General features: G+C 42.0%; 1 protein-coding gene across 1 annotated transcript in view; it reads right to left on the bottom strand.

The window, feature by feature from the left end:
- Nucleotides 1-2,770: 2,770 nt before the first annotated feature.
- Nucleotides 2,771-16,784, bottom strand: part of LOC117407805 (zinc finger protein 135-like) — a 33,255-nt gene continuing 19,241 nt past the window's right edge. Inside the window, exons 3-4 of the mRNA XM_059014623.1 lie at nt 8,508-9,080; nt 2,771-4,404 (exon numbers count right to left, since the gene is read on the bottom strand). Coding sequence (XP_058870606.1) covers nt 3,341-4,404; nt 8,508-9,045 — 1,602 coding nt within the window. The 5' untranslated portion in view covers nt 9,046-9,080 and the 3' untranslated portion in view covers nt 2,771-3,340. The remainder of the gene's footprint in view (nt 4,405-8,507; nt 9,081-16,784) is intronic.

Here is a 16,784-nt window from a genome sequence, read left to right as displayed (position 1 = left end):
TTGAAAAAACTAAATCAAGGCATGCCTCCCCTCTAGTCGGTGCCTTGACAAATTGCATTAGGAAGCAGTCATTTGTCATTTCCACCATTTCAATTTCATCCGTCGTGCTCCCCACTGGGTTCTCCCATTTTATATGGGAGTTGAAATCCCCCATTAGTATGGCTTCTCCTTTGCTACACACATTTTTAATGTCATTGTATAACAAATTATGTTGCTCGGCGTCTGAATTTGGCGGTCTATAGCATGTTCCTATTATTATGCCCTTTGGATTTTTGTCCATTATTCTGACCCATATTGATTCAGCGTTGTTTTCTTTGTCCAGATTTAACACCTGGGCTTCAAGACTATTTCTTATGTATAGTGCTACCCCTCCGCCTCTTCTGTCCTGCCTGTCTTTCCTATACAGTGTGTACCCATTAATATTATATTCATCTCCATCACTCTCAGACAACCAAGTTTCTGTAACACCTATCACATCGTAGTTACTTGTTAGTGCTCTAGCAGGTTGTGATGGTGGATTATGAGATCTGCCAGCCGGAGCGATGGATAGAAAAGTACATTTATCATGTAAACCTCTTGAAACCCTGGTTTCAACAGGTGGCTTTGTTAGTGTTGCAAGCAGATGATGTCACAGACCTGGGACCTGATCTTTCTGTGTTTCCAAAAAAGGGGGTCACCAACATAGAAATGTCAGGCTCGGGCACTGGTGGCAGTAATAAAGGCGGAGATTGACGATATGCTCAGACTGGGTGTAATAGAGGAGTCCCAAAGTGACTGGAACAGTCCAATTGTTTTAGTGGATAAGCCGGACGGATCAACTCGATTTTGCATTGACTTCAGACTAGTTAATGAAAAATCGAAGTTTGACGCTTATCCCATGCCCCAGGTAGATGAGTTGCTGGAGCGTCTAGGCACGGCTCATTTTATGACGACACTGGATTTAACGAAGGGGTACTGGCAGATACCCGACCCCGGAACCCAGAGAGAGAACGGCGTTTTCGAATCCCTTCGTGTTGTACCAATTTTGGTTAGAGTGAGTCGGATTATTTGGGGTATCGAGTAGAGAGCGGCCAGATCAGACCACTGATTGCTAAGGTTAAAGCCTTGGCTGTCTGGGCAGTCCCTATGACCAAAACCCAGATGCACTTTTTCTTGGGACTAGCGGGCTATTATAGGAAGTTCATCCTGAGCTTCGCCACGCTCGCTGCTCCCTTGACAGACCTCACCCGGAAGGCTGCCCCAAATACGGTTCAGTTGACAGAGCCGTGCCAGAGAGCCTTTCTCGCTTTGAAGCGAAGGCTGTGTAGCAAGCCAGTGCTAAGCAATCCTGATTTCAGTAGGAGGTTCACCCTGCAGACAAATGCGTCAGAGACAGGTCTCGGGGCAGTGTTGTCTCAGGAGGTGCGAGCACCCAGTCCTGTATATCAGTAGGAAGCTCCTTCCCCATGTGAAAAACTATAGTACCATCAAGGAATGTCTCTGAGTAAAATGGGCAGTCGAGTCACTCCGGTACTACTTCCTGGGGCGACACTTCACCCTGATTACAGATCATGCCCCCTTAGCATAGCTTCACCGGATGAAGGATAACAACACCAGAATCACGCGGTGGTACTTGGGCCTGCAGCCCTATGCCTCCAGGGTAGTCCACCAAGCAGGGAAACTGCATCAAAATGCAGATTTTTTTCTCTTGGGAAGTCATTGGGATGTAGGATTTTTGAATGGACCGGTGGTGCCATTCTGGGGAGGAGGATGTGTAACAGGGGAGATTTGTGCGGACTATCAGGCACATCCGTGGTTCTGCAGGAAGAGGGCAGCAGTCTTGTAAGATCTGCCTGTCAGTCATGGCGATGACACGGAGAGGTGGGGAAAAGAGTGTGTTGGCTTTCCAAGAGGCAGGCCTTGGGGGATTGCTCTGCCATTAGAACTGCGCTTGGTTGTGCATTCGGGTGGCCTGTGATTGGAAACACACAGAGATGCTGGCTGAGAAAGCAAGCATGGCTGAGGAAGACAGACAGCAATAAATAAAAATTTTCATTAAAATCAATTGTTACATAGCCAAGGGGAAGTATGTAGTGATAGGGGAACCTTGGCCACCCCAGTGTATAACAGCGTAGGACAGAGATCCCGAGCTGACGGGCTTAGCGGGAGTGGGTCCACTGCGTAAGCAGCACCTTTATTTTGTAGTTTTATTACTGTGTTTTATTTTCCCTTTTCATTTCACCTTTTGTTTTCATTATTATTTTGAGCACCTCTGAGTGTGCCAGTTTTTACTGTTTACCAGTATTGGTATTCCTGTGGTCCTGTGTGCCGTTGCTGGTACTCAGGCCATGGACTACAGCGCCTTTTGGGGGCTAAAAGAAAAACATAAAAAATAATAAAACTGGACAACAGTGCAGTGTTTTCAAATAAAACTTCTGTCTCCCGTGTGTGTCAGTGAATTGCCCACCACCCTTCCAGTCACACCTATATTTTTTATCTTGTGATCTCAAGTTATTACACATGCTGTGAATCAGTCAGTTTAATATACATTACCATGAAACGTACGCTTTAGCTTCCATAGAGACATCTCTGTTCAGTACAACTTATCCAGTTTTTATTAAACTATTCATGTTGTATTCTATTAGTCTGTGCATGCTGTGATATTTTGTACTGGGGTACTTTCTAACAACCGTTAGTTGCCCTGGATAAAGATGTCTGCTAAGAAATAAATTTTATTATTATTAAAAGATAATCCAAATATGTATGTTAATAATGAAAGTAATAGTATTAATCAAGAGAACAAGATTATTTTATTGAAAGAACACAATTACACAGTTTACTATTTTTCACTGTTAAGAAAATCAATATACTTTTATCAAATAAATTTGAGGATCAAAATACAAGCACACATTTGACAGCTGCTTTGGCTCACACTCATCCTCTCATGTATACTAAAGCATGATTACATCCACTTAGGTTGGCACAGAAACAGGTTTCTTTAAAATAAATTATCACTGGAGCATCACACAGGTTTGATTGGTATAGAGCAGTGGCCCTCACTTCAAATGAGGTCCTGAATGATTTATAAGAAGGTTGATTCATTCATTTACAATCTGGTTGAAACAAAGACCTGGACTGGAAGGACCGAAAACAAAGACCACTGTAATACTGCTGAATATTGATTTCTATCAGTTTCAACTGCATTTTCAAAACTGGCATTTACACTTTTTCAGCTGACTGGTGAAAGCAAATGTCTTGCAACAATTGGTAGTGATACGACTTCTCACCAATATGAATTTGCTGGTGTGTTTTTAGGCTTCCTAACTGACTGAAGCTCCCTACATTCAGAACAGTGATATGGCTATTCTCCATTGTGAATTCGCTGGTGTGTTTTTAAGCTTCCTAATTGACTGAAGCTCTTCCTACATTCATTACAGTGATACGGCTTCTCTCCAGTGTGAATTCGCCGGTGTATGTTTAGGTTTGCTGACACAGTGAAACTCTCCCCACATTCAGAACAGTGATACGGCTTCTCTCCAGAGTGCATTCGCTGGTGTATTTTTAGGCTTCCTAGCTGACTGAAACTCTTTCCACATTCAATACAGTGATATGGCTTCTCTCCAGTGTGAATTCGCCGGTGTATGTTTAGGTTTGCGGACACACTGAAACTCTCCCCACATTCAGTACAGTGATACGGCTTCTCTCCAGAGTGCATTCGCTGGTGTAATTTTAGGCTTCCTAGCTGACTGAAACTCTTCCCACATTTAGAACAGAGATACGGCTTCTCACCAGTGTGAATTCGCTGGTGTATGTTTAGGTTTGCTAACACACTGAAACTCTCCCCACATTCAGAACAGAGATACGGCTTCTCACCAGTGTGCATTCGCTGGTGTATTTTTAGGCTTTCTATATGACTGAAACGCTTCCCACATTCAGAACAGTGATGCGGCTTCTCTCCAGTGTGAATTCGCTGGTGTCTTTTTAGACTTCCTAACCGACTGAAGCTCTCCCCACATTCAGTACAGCGATACGGCTTCTCTCCAGTGTGAATTTGCTGGTGTCTTTTTAGGGTTCCTGCCTGACTGAAACTCTCCCCACATACAATACAGTGATATGGCTTCTCTCCAGTATGAATTCGTTGGTGTCTTTTTAGGTGTCCTAACCGACTTAAGCTTTTCCCACATTCAGTACATTGATATGATATCTTTGGCCGGGATATGCTTTCTGAATCCTTAAGCAACAAGTCAACAGAATCCCCTTTTTTAATGAGGACAGGCTCCAGTTCAGTCTCTTCTTCTTTAATGTGGACAGGCTCCAGTTCAGTTTCTTCCTTAATGCAGAAAGGATCCATTTCCAAAACCACCTCCTGTTTAACGTAAACAGAATCCATCTTTGTTCCTTGGTTTTCGCCAAGATAAGGCAGTCCTAAAAACAGAAAATGAAAAGAAGTATTATGATCTGTTCTCTATTGGTGTGTTTACACTTACAAGTTAGACCTGAACTGGCTTAGGTTCAATCAGATTCAAAGATTCTTATCATTTGACCCCCCCCCCCCCCGTTTACACTTGAGTACAGACCTAGGCTGGCTTTGGCCCTGTATGTGCATGCATAGCCCCTGAACTGCAGTGCGTGCCCGATGACATCATATCAACCACCCTTTGTGTGAAGACATTTCCCCTCCCAGAACACAGAGGTGGAAGTGTTTAAATCAACAACAAGCCTGTCATTTGTGTCACTTGTGTGTTTTTACTCCAAGTGGTCGTTCCGTGCCAATTAAGATTGCATTTTGTCATTAGAAATGGAGCGGATCATTGAAAACAGGCATATCAGACTGTAACAGGAGAGATCTGTACTGACTATCTGGCGTATCCGTGGTTCTGCAGGAAGAGGGCAGCAGTCTCGTAAGATCCGTCTGTCAGTCATGGCGATGACACAGAGGTGGGGAAGAAGGTGTGTTGGCTTTCCCTCTCTCTTAGTGGCTGAGAGGCGGGGCTTCGGGGATTGCTCGGCCCATAAGAACTGCGCTTGGTTTTGCATTCGGGTGGCCAGAGAGAGGATACCCAGTGATGCTGGCAGAAGACATCGGTGTAAACAGAGAACAGGCAAGCATGGCTGAGTGAGATAGCCTGCCTTAAAAGAAACTAAAAAGTAAAAGAAATAATTACGTACCCAAGGTGACGTGTGTAGTTGTACGGGGAACTCTGGCCACCCCAGTGTATAGGAATTAACTGAGCGTAGGTCAGAAGCCCGTACTGACCGGCTTAGCGGCAGTGGGGGCACTGCGTAAGCAGCACTTTTCTTTTGTAGTTTTATTACTGTGTTTTATTTTCCCTTTTCCTTTCGCCTTTTGTTTTCATTATTTTTGAGCTCTTGTATGTGCACTTGAGTGTATACCAGCATTGGTAAACCCGTGGTCCTGTTTACTGTTGCCAGTATTCAGCCACGGACAACAGTTCCCTCTGCGGGTAAAAATAAATCAGTGCGCCCGAGCGGTGTTACAAATAAAACCTTGTCTCCTGTGTGTGTCAGTGAATTGCCCACCACCCTTCCACACGGACATTTCAAGAAACAGGTCTTATTGTCTACATTTACACATCAGGCTGACAACTCTTATATGGAAATGTAAACAATAACTCCCATTTATTTTCTTACCCATGACAAGTATCCAATAGACACACAGTGAAAGAAGGCAAGTGACAGAGCGTTCAGCTTCAGAGCCCCACAGCTCTGGAATGATCTGCCATGATTTAGAAGGGAGGCCCCATCTCTTGCTGATTTTAAATTCAGCATTAAAGATTAAGGACACCATTTTTTATAATTTAGCATATGTATTTTAAAAGGGAACATTATAGCATCCTATTTATCTGCGCTCAAAGTTAACATATATTTGGTAGCATTTTGCTACCCCAAACTCTTAATTTACTACTAGTTTGCTATGCAGTAGCATTTTTATGATACCTTACACTGCAGTTTATATGACGACCCTAAAAACACGTACAGAATTACCGGTATTTATTTTTTAATTTTTTTTAAATACGTATATAATTAGTATCTTTCATAAAGCGGGAAACTGTTGATAAAAGAGCTTCCCGATTTGTAGATGACTGAGGCTTGTACAGCCCCATGTAGATATCCGCGATGCCCACAATACAAATCATATTGGACAGTGAAGTACAAATACCTACAGTACAGAACAATGGGGATAGAATTTCAAGGTATGAAGTTTACTTTATAGACCAAAAAAAATAAATTAAATAACTGTTGAACATTACGATTTTATAAGATAACAGGCAATGACCAAACTGTTTATTCAGTGTCTATAAAATGCTAATTTAAATTGTCATGGAGAATGCGGCTCCAGTTTGGTTATAATGTTAACTCTGGATTCAACCACGCTAAAAATAAACACAATAGGTAGACCATTATTAGAACTTTTTAAACATTCTGGACAACGAAAAAAAAAAAAAAAACAGGAGCAAATAGCTAGCTATAACATTACCAGATCCAAGTAATAGCTTCCTTGTTTTATCACTTCGAATAATAGATGAAATACATATCTTGGAGGTGCATTAATTTATCGATCTGGTTTCTTTTTATAATAGATTACTGTGCGTACTTCTCCTGTTTAACTAATGAAACATGTGTTTTAACAAAAGACGGTATATACTGTATATTGCACCGTCAAACTACAACTTACACACACATAGTTAACTAATGTCACTGCTTAATAAAACGAACCCAGCATGGTTTTTTTTATATCTTGGTTGATATCCCTTATTCTGTTATTACTACTTAATTAATTGTAAAGCATTTATACATGCAGTCAAAAGGCAGGGATGTGAGCATAAATATTTATGAACAAACCAGTTAGCATGACATGTTGCATGAATCTTTTAAATGTAGTGGTACTAGTGTTCCATGGTATATCGATACCTACGGTACATCATGATACCAAAATCCTACAATACCTAATATCAGGGGAAAATACAAATAAATATCAAAGTATCAGTTTTTCAATACTGTTTTTTTAGCTTTTAAAACAAAACTAATTGTGTGCTTTAAAAACAATATGAACTAAGCTTACTAATTTCCACTTAGCGGACGTGACCAACTACCCTGCACATTCTGCACAAATTAAATTACTGCAGCAGTCATGGCGAATGCCGGAGAGAGAAGCTTGGTGTGGAAACATTTTGGATTTCAGCCAGATGACAACGGCAATCTGGTTGAACGGGGACAGTCAAAATGTTCGAAAGTGTTTTAAAGTAAAAAAAACTAAAGGAGGAAATGCAACCAATTTACTTAAACTTCTTTCAGATCGCCACCCCGATCTCTTTGCTGAAGTTTACTTTTACAGTTTATTGTAGTTTCTTCCATTCTTTAGTTTGGGTAAGTGAATCCCAGTGCATATTATTTAACAGTCACAGCAAAGATAACACATAAAACAGGAATGCGCTAGAAGCTGATCAAAAGGGGGTTCATTGATACCGACATGTCATTAAAACTCTACAACATGTCAAAGATGTTAGCAATGTTTTTATATTCTTTGGGTTTTGTTATGTGCATGTACTGTGATAGCTGTGAAAATCCTGTGTTTTGAATTGCATGCATGAGTGATGGAAAGACAAGAATGAATACAGACTTTATTGTCAGCATATCAGTTTCCCTAACAAAATCAATGTGACGCTTCACCTGCAGAGGAAAGCACAGGACCTAAAGCTTCCGAGTCACACTGTAAAAGTCCACCAGTGCAGACTGGTACAGGTTCAGCATGAAAGCAATAAAAAGTACTTTGTTTATTATAGTAGTGTGGCGGAGTGTCCCGCCCCTATATACATGTGCGCTGTTTTGTTATTATTTGTCTTACTATTGTTTGTGGTGTGGATGTAAATCCGTCGCCATTATTTGTTATTGTTTTGTATTTTTGATTTTAAAACCTTGTGAGGATGCATGACTGATAAGCTACTGATTATTTAACTAGCTGACAGTCACACATCCTTATTAAACCCGTGCAGACTATGGTCGAGGGGCAATAAGACAATTAATCGATTGCAACGAGGTCCTGAATGATTTATAAGAAGGTTGATTCATTCATTTACAATCTGTTTGAAACAAAGACCTGGACTGGAAGGACTGAAAACAAAGATCACTGTAATACTGCTTAGAATATTGATTTCCATCAGTTTCAACTGCATTTTCAAAACTGGCATTTACACTTTTTCAGTTGACTGCTGAAAGCAAATGTCTTGCAACAATTTGTACAGTGATACGACTTCTCATCAGTGTGAATTTGCTGGTGTATTTTTAGGCTCCCTAACTGACTCTCTCTCTACATTCAGAACAGTGATATGGCTATTCTCCATTGTGAATTTGCTGGTGTGTTTTTAAGCTTCTTAATTGACTGAAGCTCTTCCCACTTTCAATACAGTGATACGGCTTCTCTCCAGTGTGAATTCGTCTGTGTATGTTTAGGTTTGCTGACACACTGAAACTCTCCCCACATTCAGTACCGTGATACGGCTTCTCACCAGTGTGCAATCGTTGGTGTATTTTTAGGATTTCTATATGACCGAAGCTCTCTCCACATTCAGAACAGTGATACGGTGTCTCTCTAGTGTGAATTTTCTGATGTCTTTTCAGGGATCCTGACTGAGTGAAACTCTTCCCACATACAATACAGTGATGCGGCTTCTCTCCAGTATGAATTCGCTGGTGTCTTTTTAGGTGTCCTAACCGACTTAAGCTTTTCCCACATTCAGTACATTGATAAAACATCTTTGGCCGGGATATGCTTTCTGAATCCTTAAGCAACAAGTCAATAGACTCCCCTTCTTTAATGTGGACAGGCTCCAGTTCAGTCTCTTCTTCTTTAATGTGGACAGGCTCCAGTTCAGTCTCTTCCTCTTTAATGTGGACAGGCTCCAGTTCAGTCTCTTTTTTCATGTGGACAGGCTCCAGTTCAGTCTCTTCCTCTTTAATGTGGACAGGCTCCAGTTCAGTTTCTTCTTTAATGTGGAAAGGATCAAATTCCAGAACCTCCTCCTGTTTAATGTAAAAATAATCCATCTTTGTTCCTTGTTTTTCACCAAGATAAGGCAGTCCTGACAACAGAAAATGAAATGAAGTATTACAATCTTTTCTCTATTGGTGTGTTTAAATCAACAACAAGCCTGTCATTTGTGTCACTTGTGTGTTTCTATTTCAAGGTGGTTGTTCTGTGCCAATTAAAATGTCATTTGTCATGTGCATGTCGGACTGTGACAGGATGACAGAGGTTGAGACTCAGAGGCAGTGTGAAAAGTTCAAAATAAAGTTTTTAATACACAAAAATACAAAATAAACCGCCACGTGGGCCAAACAAAAAGGTTTTAAACAGAAATAATAAACAATAAGCACAAAACAAAACTTACAAAAATACGGCTTCCAGGCTGGGCATTGCCTTCACTGGTTTACCAAAAATGAACAAAAACAGCACACACAGATAAACACTCTAGCTTCTTCTCCTTCTAGAACTCTCTCCCTACTGGGAGGCTGAGGCCTCCTTTAATGCCAGATGGCTGGGTGATCATTGAATAATTAATTACTTGATTGCTCCCACCTGACGTAATCAACCTGGGCAGGGAGGAGAATTTAACTCCATCCCTGCCAGTATTTCCAAGGGCAGAGCCCTGCTCTGCCACACACCTCCCCCCACGTACAAAGTACGGAGGCTGCAATCGGCCAAACTCCACCCCCACCTCCTTTGAACCCAAGCCCCCCCCCCCCCCCCAAGAGTCCCCTTATGTCCTTTGGGTGGGCTATTTCAGCGGGCGGTGGTGGGTGGGGTTGATGTTGGATCCTCCAAGCTTTCTTCAATAGCGGGGCGACCGGACCTTCAAGCACACAAACGTTGGCAGGGAACCTGGACCCTCCAGCAGGAGCAACGCTGGTGGCACCTCTAGTGGCGGAGGCGGGAATGGCGGCCCGTCTCTCTCTGGTGGCGGAGGCAGGAACGACGGCCCGTCTCCCTCTGGTGGACGAGGCGGGAACGGCGGCCCGTCTCCCTCTGGTGGACGAGGCGGGAACGGCGGCCCGTCCCCCTCTGGTGGCAAAGGCGGGAACGGCGGCCCGTCCCCCTCTGGTGGCAGAGGCGGGAACGGCGGCCCGTCCCCCTCTGGTGGCAGAGGCGGGAACGGCGGCCCCTCACAAACAGCAGGCGGAGCTCCTCTCAGCAGCATGTGCAAGGGCTGCTGAGGGGCTTCAGCCTTCTCCCCTTCTGGCTCTTGGGTCTGTGGCGGCTCCCCTTCTGGCTCTCGGGTCCCTGGCTCCACCCCCTCTGGCTCTCGGGACGGCAGCGCCACCCCCTCTGACTCTCGGGACGGCAGCTCCACCTCCTCAGGTTCTCGGGACGGCAGCTCCACCTCTTCTGGCTCTCGGGATGGCAGCTCCACCCCCTCTGGCTCTCGGGACGGGAGCAGCAGGGGAACCAGCAGGCATGCTCCCTCTGCTGGTGGCAGCGATGGAGGCAAAACCAGCAGGTACTCTCCCCCTGCTGGTGGAGGTGGGAGCGACACACAGTCCTCCCACTTCGGTGGAGGCGGAACCAGCAGGAACTCTCCCTCTGCTGGTGGATACCTGGACTGTGGACGTTTGGCCTTCCCCCTCTTGGGCTCTGGACGCACCGACTCCCCCCTCTTGGGCTCTGGACGCACCGACTCCCCCCTCTTGGGCTCTGGACGCACCGACTTCCCCCTCTTGGGCTCTGGACATTCGGGCTCCTCCCACTCAGGCGCAGGACGTTCGGGCTCCTCCCACTCCAGGTCTGTGTCCTGTAACACCTCCGGGCAGTGGTGCTCCTCATGCCGGTACTGCATGCATTGGGTGCACCACTCCTCTTCCTCCCATGTCTTCCTTCCTCTCTGCCTCCTATTCTCCCCTCTGTTTGGGTGGGGCAGATGGCCACTGTGTGCCCATATGCCCCACCACCGGGGCACAACTCTGCCGCAAGCCTTTTTAAAAACAACTCCCAGTCGTCATCTCCCTCCTCCTGGGCCAGGGCGTAGGAGCATCCTGCCCAGTTGTCCGCTGGTGGCACCTCTGGGCAGGATCTCCAGCGGTGGTCCTCCTTCCCACACCAGGAGCACCAGGGAAAAAGGCTGGCTGGGTCAGCTGGGGTGGCAGCAGCTTTTGATGCTGCTGCCGCTGCCTGCTTCTACTGCCCTTTTTTTTTTTTTTTCAAAAAAAACTCACAAAACTCAAAAGCACATAAAAAAAATATTGCCCTGAGCCTCCAGGTGGCGTTTTCCCAACTTTTTAATACACAAAAATACAAAATAAACCGGCACGAGGGCCTAACAAAAAGTTTTTAAACAGAAATAAGACAATAAGCACAAAACAATACTTACAAAAATATGGCTTCCAGGCTGGGCATTGCCTTCACCGGTTTACCAAAAACAAACAAAAACAGCACACACAGAAAAACGCTCTTGCTTCTTCTCCTTCTAGAACTATCTCCCTACTGGGATGCTGAGGCCTCCTTTTATGCCAGGTGGCTGGGTGATCATTAAATAATTAATTACTTGATTGCTCCCACCTGACGTAATCAACCTGGGCAGGGAGGAGAATTTAGCTCCATCCCTGCCAGTATTTCCAAGGGCAGAGCCCTGCTCTGCCACACGGACATTTCAAGAAACAGGTGTTACTGTCTACATTTACACATCAGGCTGAAAACTCTTCTCATATGGAAATGTAAACATTAACCCCCATTTATTTTATAACCCATGACAAGTATTCCATAGACACAGTGAAAGAAGGCAGGTGGCAGAGCGTTCAGCTTCAGAGACCCACAGGTGTGGAATGATCTGCCTCGATTTGGAAGGGAGGTCTCATCTCTTGCTGATTTTAAATTCAGCATTAAAGATTAAGTACACATTTTTTATAATTTAGCATATGTATTTTAAAAGGGAAAATTTTAGCATCCTATTTATCAAAGTAACGTATATTTGGTAGCATTTTGCTACCCAAAACTGTTAATTTACTACAAGTTTTTTATGCAGTAGCATTTTTATGATACCTTAAACTGCAGTTTATATGACCAACCCTAAAAACACGTACAGAATTATAGAATTGAAATACGTATATTATTAGTATCCTTCATAAAGTGGGAAACCGTTGATAAAAGAGCTTCCCGATATGTAGATGACTGAGGCTTGTACAGCCCCATGTAGATATCCACGAGGCCCACAATGCAAATCCTATTGGACAGTGAAGTACAAATACCTACAGTACAGAACAACGGGGATACAATTTCAAGGTATGAAGTTTACTTTATAGACCAAAATAAAAATTAAATAACTGTTGAACATTACAATTTTATAAGATAACAGGCAACGACCAAACTGTTTATTCAGTGTCTATAAAATGCTAATTTAAATTGTCATGGAGAATGCGGCTCCAGTTTGGTTATAATGTTAACCCTAGATTCACCCAAGCTAAAAATAAACACAATAGGTAGACCATTATTAGAACTTTTTAAACATTCTGGACAACGAAAAAAAAACAAAAACAGGAGCAAATAGCTAGCTTTAACATTACCAGATCCAAGTAACGGCTTCCTTGTTTTATCACTTTGAATAATAGACAAAATACAATCTTGGAGGGGCATTAATTTATCTATCTGTTTTCTTTTTATAATAGATTACTGTGCGTAATTCTCCTGTTTAACTAATGAAATGTGCATTTTAACAAAAAACTGTATATACTGAACAAACCAGTTAGCATAACATATTGCATGAATCTTTTAAATGTAGTGGTACTAGTGTTCCACGGTATATCGATACCTACGGTACATCATGATACCAAAATCCTACAATACCTAATATCAAAGTATCACAGTTTTTCAATACTGTTTTCTTTTGAGCTTTTAAAACAAAACTCTGTAAATGTGTGCTTTAAAAACAGTAAGCTTACTTATTTCCGCTTAGCGGACGTGACCAACTACCCTGCACGTTCTGCACAAATTAAATTACTGCAGCAGTCATGGCGAATGCCGGAGAGGAAGCTTGGTGTGGAAACATTTTGGATTTCAGCCAGATGACAACGGCAATCTGGTTGAACGCGGACAGTCAAAATGTTCGAAAGTGTTTTAAAGAAGTAAAAATAAACAAAATGAGGAAATGCAACTAATTTATTGAAACATCTTTCAGATCGCCACCCCGACCTCTTTGCCAAAGTTTACTTTTACTGTTTACTGTAGTTTCTTCCGTTCTTTAAGTTTAGGTAAGTGAATCCCAGTGCATATTACTTATAAAAAGTTACAGCAAAGATAACACATAAAACAGGAATGCGCTAGAAGCGGATCAAAAGGGAGTTCATTGATACTTGTTTATGTCATCATTACAGTGCATTTGCTAGAAAGTGCAAAAATATAATTTGCCGACAAACTCTACCGCATGTCAAAAATGTTAGCAATGTTTTTATATTCTTTGGGTTTTGCTATGTGCATGTAATGTGATAGCTGTGAAAATCCTGTGTTTTGAATTGCATGCATGAGTGAGGGAAAGAAAAGAATGAATACAGACTTTATTGTCAGCATATCAGTTTCCCTAACAAGATCAATGTGATGCTTCACCTGCAGAGGAAAACACAGGACCTAAAGCTTCCGAGTCAAAATGTAAGTGTCCACCAGTGCAGACTGGTACAGGTTCAGCATGAAAGCAATAAAAAGTACTTTGTTTATTATAGTAGTGTGGCAGAGTAGTGTCCCGCCCCTATATATATATATATATATATATATATATATATATATATATATATATATATATATATATATACAGACGTGCTCAAATTTGTTGGTACCCTTACAGCTCATTGAAATAATGATTCATTCCTCCTGAAAAGTGATGAAATTAAAAGCTATTTTATCATGTATACTTGCATGCCTTTGTTATGTCATAGAATAAAGCAAAGAAGCTGTGAAAATAGATGAATTATTGCTTATTCTACAAAGATATTCTAAAATGGCCAGGACACATTTGTTGGTACCCCTTAGAAAAGATAATAAATAATTGGATTATAGTGATATTTCAAACTAATTAGTTCCTTTAATTAGTATCACACATGTCTCCAATCTTGTAATCAGTCATTCAGCTTATTTAAATGGAGAAAAGTAGTCACTGTGCTGTTTGGTATCATTGTGTGCACCACACTGAACATGGACCAGAGAAAGCAAAGGAGAGAGTTGTCTGAGGAGTTCAGATAGAAAATAATAGACAAGCATGGTAAAGGTAAAGGCTACAAGACCATCTCCAAGCAGCTTGATGTTCCTGTGACAACAGTTGCAAATATTATTAAGAAGTTTAAGGTCCATGGAACTGTAGCCAACCTCCCTGGGTGCGGCCGCAAGAGGAAAATCGACCCCAGATTGAACAGAAGGATAGTGCGAATGGTAGAAAAAGAACCAAGGATAACTGCCAAAGAGATACAAGCTGAACTCCAAGGTGAAGGTACGTCAGTTTCTGATCGCACCATCCGTCGCTTTTTGAGCGAGTGGGCTCCGTGGAAGAAGACCCAGGAGGACTCCACTTTTGAAAGAAAAACATAAAAAAGCCAGACTGGAATTTGCTAAAATGCATATTGACAAGCCACAATCCTTCTGGGAGAATGTCCTTTGGACAGATGAGTCAAAACTGGAGCTTTTTGGCAAGTCACATCAGCTCTATGTTCACAGATGAAAAAATGAAGCTTTCAAAGAAAAGAACACCATACCTACAGTGAAATATGGAGGAGGCTCAGTTATGTTTTGAGGCTGCTTTGCTGCGCCTGGCACAGGGTGCCTTGAATCTGTGCAGGGCACAATGAAATCTCAAGACTATCAAGGCATTCTGGAGCGAAACGTACTGCCCAGTGTCAGAAAGCTCTGTCTCAGTCGCAGGTCATGGGTCCTCCAACAGGATGACCCAAAACACACAGCTAAAAGCACCCAAGAATGGATAAGAACAAAACATTGGACTATTCTGAAGTGGCCTTCTATGTCCTGATCTGAATCCTATCGAACATCTATGGAAAGAGCTGAAACTTGCAGTCTGGAAAAGGCACCCATCAAACCTGAGACAGCTGGAGCAGTTTGCTCAAGAAGAGTGGGCCAAACTACCTGTTAACAGATGCAAAAGTCTCATTGAGAGCTACAGAAAACGTTTGATTGCAGTGATTGCCTCTAAAGGTTGTGCAACAGAATATTAGGTTAGCGGTCCCATCATTTTTGTCCATGCCATTTTCATTTGTTTTATTATTTACAATATTATGTTGAATAAAAAATCAATAGCAAAGTCTGATTTCTATTAAATATGGAATAAACAATGGTGGATGCCAATTACTTTTGTCGGTTTCAAGTTATTTCAGAGAAAATTGTGCATTCTTTGTTTTTTGTGGAGGGGTACCAACAAATTTGATCACGTCTGTATATATTATATATATAGGTCTATAACGGCATGGTTATATATATATATATATACATATATATATATATATATATATATATATATATATATATATATATATATATATGCCGTTATAGACCTACTGGCGAAATTGCCAAAAGACAGTTGGTGCTTAACACATATTGAATTATTTTGGCCCTGAATTTTAGCATTTTTTGTCATAGAAAAGACACATTTCACATATTTTATAACATTACCGTAGTCTATTATTATTTTTTTTTAAATCAATGATGCGGTTTTTGTTTCACAATCGACTGCACTTTGTCTATAAACTGTACTGTAGTGAGCAGAGGTACACATTTCTCCCATTCACTTGCTAGGTCACTCCATATCTCCAAACATCAGACAGATATTTTGTCTAAATAGATAAGTTAACAGCGGATGAATTTCACAGTATTTTTAAGAACAAACATAATAGCCTACATTGCAACAGTCAATGCCGAAGCTGATTACTTATTCTTCCAGAAGTAATGGTCGGGTGTAACAGGGATACAAGGTTATATTTGCACCGGGCCATGTTGTTAACAAGCCTGATGTCGTCCAGGCTTTACTGTGAAACTGACTGTAACCAGGGAGGGTGCGAGCTGGAGAATAATGGCACGGGAGTTTAATTATGAAAACGCAAGTGTAAACAAACAAGTAAAAAAGATTAGCCTGTCGACAGACATGTCATGTTAATAGAACATGCATTAATTTATTGCGCATTGGTATTGCGTCTGGGAAGGGGGACAAACGGGTGCGTTAAGAGAAATTAAGCGTGACATTATTTCTGGGGGGCATTGGCGCAATGGCGCGGCCTAGCGCGAACACTGGAATATAAAAGCCTGCAGCTGTCTTTCTTCGGGGAAGGGTGCAGAGTGGAGAACGTGTGTGGAGAGGAGGTAGTAAACACAGCAAAAATAACAATTGCTAAACGTGCTGGTTAATAAACCAGCACAATACCAGTTATTATTTATTGTTTGTTGTTTGGCCAACGTGCCTTTTTGTTTGGTGTTTTGTGTTTGTTTGAATCTTTTGTTTGTTTTATTATTTAATAAACAGGCTGAGCGCCATTGCGCTTCAGTTTTGCCCCGCCATTCCTTGTGCTAAGTCTGTGTTTCTGGTCTGATGTTACCACTGCAAGCCATCCTGTTGACAAGTAGCCATAGTGGTTGTCTTTTGTCTAATTTACTTTCTTTGCGAGATTTTTAACAACCAAATGAGCATGATGGGCCGAATGGCCTCCTCTCGCTAGTAAAATGTCTTATTATGTTCTCATTTAAGGTGCATTGGGGTGTTGTTTTGATGATGACATTTGGCTTGATTCTCTAACAGCATGTAGGAGGAAGG

This window comes from Acipenser ruthenus, chromosome 48 (assembly GCF_902713425.1).
Source record: "Acipenser ruthenus chromosome 48, fAciRut3.2 maternal haplotype, whole genome shotgun sequence".
In the NCBI taxonomy this organism is placed as follows: Eukaryota; Metazoa; Chordata; class Actinopteri; order Acipenseriformes; family Acipenseridae; genus Acipenser; species Acipenser ruthenus.
Note: the sequence above shows the minus strand (reverse complement) of the source record. Positions and strands in the feature narration are given on the sequence as shown.